The sequence below is a fragment of the Brachycentrus maculatus genome, unplaced genomic scaffold (assembly GCF_059751285.1).
Source record: "Brachycentrus maculatus isolate JH-2025_06_01 unplaced genomic scaffold, ASM5975128v1 h1tg000119l, whole genome shotgun sequence".
NCBI classification, from domain to species: Eukaryota; Metazoa; Arthropoda; class Insecta; order Trichoptera; family Brachycentridae; genus Brachycentrus; species Brachycentrus maculatus.
Genome location: NW_028280872.1, coordinates 176,160 through 182,458, shown reverse-complemented (window position 1 = coordinate 182,458; position 6,299 = coordinate 176,160). Strand labels below are relative to the sequence as shown.

At 29.3% G+C, this 6,299-nt stretch overlaps 1 protein-coding gene across 1 annotated transcript; it reads left to right on the top strand.

The window, feature by feature from the left end:
- The first annotated feature begins 1,216 nt into the window (after positions 1-1,216).
- Positions 1,217-5,494, top strand: LOC148309608 (4-vinylanisole receptor-like). The gene is made up of 5 exons (XM_088259710.1): positions 1,217-1,326; positions 2,552-2,959; positions 3,491-3,563; positions 4,030-4,134; positions 5,333-5,494. Exons 1-5 carry the CDS (start codon positions 1,217-1,219, stop codon positions 5,492-5,494), a joined length of 858 nt encoding a protein of 285 aa, XP_088115836.1.
- Positions 5,495-6,299: the final 805 nt, after the last annotated feature.

The window sequence follows — 6,299 nt, the reverse complement described above, 5'->3', positions numbered from 1 at the left end:
GCGACCGGGTTTCGTCGTTACCGACATCATCAGACTGGTGGGAGGCTATACAAATTGTTGTTATATATAAAACAAGGCAGGAGTTGATAACCATTTGTATAGCCAACAATTTGTATAGCCTCCCACCAGTCTGATGATGTCGGTAACGACGAAACCCGGTCGCTGGTCAAATAAAAATAAAGTGGAAAAGCTAAAAATATTGGTTTTAATTTAATAATATATTAAAAATGCAATTCCATCACGAAGTGTCAGTGGATAATATAAAACACTTATATATTTATTAAACCCCCCTGGGAATCGAACCTGGGACCTCCAGAACGGTAGCCGAGCATGCTGACCATTACACTACGGAGGCGGACATAATTTCAAAATAATATTGTACATAATTTAATTTTTTTTTTTAAATTTTGAAGTTGTTTTCTAATATTTATATTGTTTTCCACTTGTTCCCATTGGTTATTGATAAACTAACCAGTCGTTATTGAATCTGGACCAAATGAATTAGGACTAATCGAGGTATTTCTGTGTTTGCGTAGTGTAATCTTACACAAAAGACTATGTAATGGCCTCAATATTTGTCACTTTTAAAAATACCGTCACACATAATTCACGACTTCTTCTCTTGTCTGTGAATACTGTGACAGGATTTTTCAAATAAATATTTTCTGGTAGTTAAAATATCAAATAAATATTTCTTTAAACTTGCAGGGAAAAGTTTGTAGGGAAATGGTGCCGAAAACGGTGATAGATTATAGCGTTACGATGCTTAAAACGGTCGGAATTTGGAACCCTTTGTTGTTCCTTTTTCAAATATTTAATATGAACATGTTCATACTACCTCACTTGTTGTATATCTATCGAAACGCCAAGGATATGAAGGATACAACTGAGTCGATTCTCCCTTCTACGAGCGCTGTATTAATGATGTTTAAATATATTCTACTCTTTTACAAAAGAAATGAGCTTTCGGATCTCTTGAAAAATTTACAAACTGAATGGGAGTCAGGTGAGTTTTTGTTTCATTTTTCCATTTCTTCTTCTTTTTTCATGTTCGCTCCCTAGGGGGTTACTCCCAAGTAACTCTGTCAAGCGCCATCTCCTTGGCTTCGTCATACAGTCGGTGAATGGTCGTCAGCGCCCTTCTAGGGCACCGGAATCCTCGGGGTTGGAAGAATAGACATGAGGGGTTAATGGTCTCAGGTGGCATTCTAAGGACATGTCCCAACCGTGTCCACATTCTTCTCTTCAGGACTTCCAGTATGAGGGGCTGTTGGGTTCTTCCCCTCACATCCTTATTCCTGACATAGTCACACTACTTTATATCCAGTATTCGCCTCAGGCACCTGTTTTAAAATCTTGCCAGTTTCTTGCTCTGAGATTTAGAGCGGTGCCACGATTCACATCCGTACAGCAACACTGTTAAGATGCAGGCGTTTAAAAGATGACACTTGGTTTTTGTTGAGTAAAGCAGTGAATCCCAGACAGTGCGCATTTGATTACTTTTATATTTAATTGAATAAATAATAATAATTACAACAATAATAAGAAAGCTAACATTTAAAAAATATTACAAATTTCTTACTATGATATTTGGAAAAGGGATTTCAGCTTTTTGAATTACCTATATTTTTCTTTTCTCTTCTACAAACTCAGTATATGTGTAAACTGTGTGCCGCGCGCATAGGGTAGAAACCTCATGTTAAGCTGTTCTGTTTAGTAATCCCAACATGATGCTTGTATAAAAGCCACCAAATAATTAAAGAACTTGAACGATTTCAGTTGTCCTCAATATTCGTTATCGTCACAGAGACAGGTTGGTATTGAAAGCAAATAAAAACTCCCAAATGATCGCCATTGGTTATTTGGCAATGATGACATCTGTTTCACTGATATTTTTAATAATCCCGTTCATGTTGAAAACATACGAGAAAATAATTGGCGTCTCACATGGAAATTTGCAATTACCTCTTAAAGCTGAGTAAGTATTTCCTTATCATTCATTTTTCACTTTGTCTAATACCACTTCGAATAGACGTTGTGTAATACCACAAAGTTAGCAATGTTTTTGATATCCAAACCATAGTGTGTATTTGATTTAGAAGTGTGATTAAATCAATTTTGTTTTTATATTTATATTTTGTCCTTTTCTATCTATTCTATTATATTTATTATTAAATATTTTATTCAACAGATAATTTTATTTTGTAAGGCAACATCTTTTTCTGCTCTAAATTCGGTGCTTAATTAAAATTAATCTTTATTTATACAAATCGAAAGATAATAAAAATTATAATTTGTATAATATTAAAAAAGCATTACCATGAATGGTAGCAATTGCATATTCTTCGCTATTTATTGCTTGTTTTACATTTTTCCACTTACATAATATATATCAAAAGATCCTGTTAATTCAATAATATCGCATACATATAATGATAATTTGTAAAATATTATCTAGCATTGCTGTGAATGGTAGTGAATGTACAATATATTCTCCGGTATGTTAATAACGCATAGCGCATAATTTATTGCATGTTTTACATTTTTCCAGCTACATAATAGATACTACAAAAGATCCTGCCCATTCAATAATATCGTGTGTAATGATAATTTGTATAATATTATCAAGCATAGCCGTTAGCGGTAGCGATTGTATATTCTTCGCTATGTCACTTCACGTCATAGCGCACCTCAAAAGCCTTCGTCAGAAGATAAAGCATATTGGCAGAAAGGGGAAAGGGGGTGATGGCTACCATTCCGAAAGCAAAGCTTTCTCACAGCTGAAAAAATGTATAAATCGACACAATCAGATGATAGAATACATTCAAAAACTGGAAAATATATTCAGCCATCAGTCTACATTGCAGTTTTTATCGAGTTCTTTGACCATATGTCTCATTCTCTTTCAAATGACTTTCGTGAGTATGAAAAGCACCAAAAATATTTTTTTACTTATAATGTAATAAAAAGCTCTTCATTAAGCGTTACAATGTAAATTTGGAGAAAAGTGAACAATTAATTAAAAATATATATTAAAAAAAACGAGTGCTTAAGGCCTAGTATTCGTAAAATAGCAAGTTAATTTTCTTTAAACCCATGTAACATTTAGCGCATTTTTAAAAAAATTTAAAACATAATTTTTACATTGAAAAATGAGTTTTTTTTTTAAATATAATATGTGGTTTTGAAAAGAAAAGAGTTATTGAAAGTTAAGGAGCTTAATTTTTTTTTCAATGCATGTTTAAAAAAAAAAAAAGTATGCATTCTTAAAAAAAAATTGGGCATGACTTGTCGTCCGGAATCTAAGAGAATTTTACTATTGCGAGTATGGCCTTAATGAAAAATATGTCAAATGACAAAATGTTTTTAAGAAATCATGTGAATAAATCATTTTTATAGTAAGTATTTGTTGCAACATAGAGGTAATATATTTAATTTAGACATGTGATATTAATTATTCCAACTATCGTATTATTCTTTGTACGCGTAGGTACTTGACATCCACCGCTTTGTTTGAATTACATTTTTCCAGTTTTTATTTCAATACTGATCCTCCTTTCCTTGTAATTATTTTACAATAAACGTCGATTAAAACAGTAATATTAAATAGTATTACAACAAACCTACGTCTAGGTATCAAATTAAAGTTGGATGTTGTTATGCAGCTGAATTCAGAATGATTTTGAATAATTTGAGTTACCGTTTTATTTATCCAAATGCAAGTGAGAAAAGAAAATTACCCAAGGGAAAGATTTCCAAGGATTTCGTTTAAACTACGTAATACAAATAAAATAAACTTTACCTCTCGACTTTTTTTTTCTAATAATTTTTGAATTTTTAAATAATATACTTAGTTAATATTACTACTAGGTTAAAAAATAATTTCTATATGGAATCCCTTTACCATAACGCGTGACTATAAATTTGTTTTTCCTTATATTATATCTATCATATTATCAAATATTAAAATAAAAGAGGGATATTTTTTATGATTGTTTGTTCCTATATTGATATATAATGTATTTTTAGAACATGGAGGACTCAAAGAAAATGGGTAGATTTTTAATTTATTTAACAGGATCAACACTGCAGCTTTACATGCTAGCATGGTATGGACAGTGTCTAATAAACGAGGTAATAATAACATCTAAATCAATATAAAAATCACATTAAGTAGTTAACGAAGTTTTATAAGTACCTATGTAAGTATTCAAGGATAAAATACACGTGTAGCCGATAAACACAACTAAGTTTGGAGTAAAGTCTCTGCAATATATTGCCGATAACCAAATTAACAAGCTGCCTGACATATCGTAGTCGTACAGGAGAAAGCAACCAACTACCAAAACGTAAAATGTTCAGGAGGGCCATTTAAGTCATTTTTGCTTGGCAACAAAATAAACATTAATGCAGTTAGTCATTTTTACCAAGTCAATATATTATACTTTCAAGTTTAAAATCCTTTGGGATATTTTTAAGGGCAATATTAATCTAGCAAGATATCAAATAGTCAATGATCACGGTTTTGTAAAAAAAATGCACTTGGTCTTTTCTCCTGGATGACTACGATATATGTATTATATATTAAATAGAACCCAAGTCAGGGATCCAAAATAAATCAACTGAAAAAATACTTTATGGGAAAATATTCGTGTTATGTGATTAGTTATATTTTCTCATATGTTTCCTTTAAGCATGCTTCTTACCTTATTTTTATATGCCTATTTACTATACCTATTTATTGTTTTATAATTTAAAAATTTAACAATTGTTAGTTTTGTGTAATTTTATTTATCTTTATTTAACTTTCTTCTTTGTGTTTCAGTCTTGTTAACCTTAATCCCAAAATGAGTAATGGAAATTATATGTGTAACTTATGTATGTAACAGGTTTTTTTCCTCGTACGATTTTTGTGTGACAACTAACGATGCATGTCTTCTTCTTCTTCTTTATTTATTACTATGTCCTGTTATTCTCTGGTCCGCTCCTGGGAGGTGGAAGACCAGCTATCTCTCCATCGTTTAGGTGGTCTTCCTGGGGGTCGACTACCTCTTATGCTGCTGTCTACTGCTATTGTCACTACTCGATCTGAACTTGCTCTTCCCACATGATTTCTCCAGAAACATCTTCTTTCTCTCCCTGTCGCACGACATCTTCAACATCGCAAAATTTTCCCATTTCAGAGATTCTCACTCTGTCGGGAAGTGTTAGGCCTGCAATGGGTCGTAAATTATTCATTTCGGTTGTTCTAAGAAAACTTTTCGTTTTGCTTTTCGTTCAAACGATGCACGTTAAATGTATTTACACAAATAAATTAACTTTGAATTTGCAGACCTCAAAAATTGCCGAAGCCGCTTATGAATGCCAGTGGTATAATTACAGCCCTAGATTTCGGAAGTCACTAGTTTTGGTGATTCTGAGATCACAAAGACGTTCTGCAATAACAGCTTCAAACTTCTACAGCGTGTCCGTGGAGAGTTTTGCAAAGGTATGAGCAATAAAATTCTCACTTTTACTACAGTATTATTTATATCATTTTTTGACATCACAACATAGATGAAAAAGAATATGGAAGTCTGGGCATTTAGGGGGCTTACGACCGTCATAGGTTGGTATAAGTGATTACTTTACACTAATGTAACATTCAGCAATTCTACTCGTGATTGACCACCACACTTTCCAAATTCTTGGATGTTCTATACATATATATATATATATATATATACACATTTATATATATTTATTTATAAATATATATATATATATATATATATATATATATATATATATATATATATATATTTATATATATATATATATATATATATATATATTTATATATATTTATATATATATATATATATATATATATATATATATATATATATATATATATATATATATATATATATATTTATATATATATATATATATATTTATATAAATATATATATATGTATATATATATATATATATATATATATATATATATATATATATATATATATATATATATATATATATATATATATATATATATATATATATATATATATATATATATATATATATATATATATATATATATATATTATATATATATATATATATATATATATATATAATATATATATATATATATATATATATATATATATATATAATATATATATATATATATATATATATATATATATATATATATATATATATATATATATATATATATATATATATATATATATATATATATATATATATATATATATATATATATATATATATATATATATATATAT

What these genes read in the sequence shown, in the direction of transcription:
- LOC148309608 (XM_088259710.1), top strand. Translation starts at nt 1,217, where the DNA reads ATGTCCCAACCGTGTCCACATTCTTCTCTTCAGGACTTCCAGTATGAG. An exon ending in GTCACACTACTTTATATCCA is followed by an intron (nt 1,327 to 2,551) that starts GTATTCGCCTCA and finishes ACATTTTTCCAG; the next exon opens with CTACATAATAGATACTACAA. An exon ending in ATACTGATCCTCCTTTCCTT is followed by an intron (nt 3,564 to 4,029) that starts GTAATTATTTTA and finishes ATGTATTTTTAG; the next exon opens with AACATGGAGGACTCAAAGAA.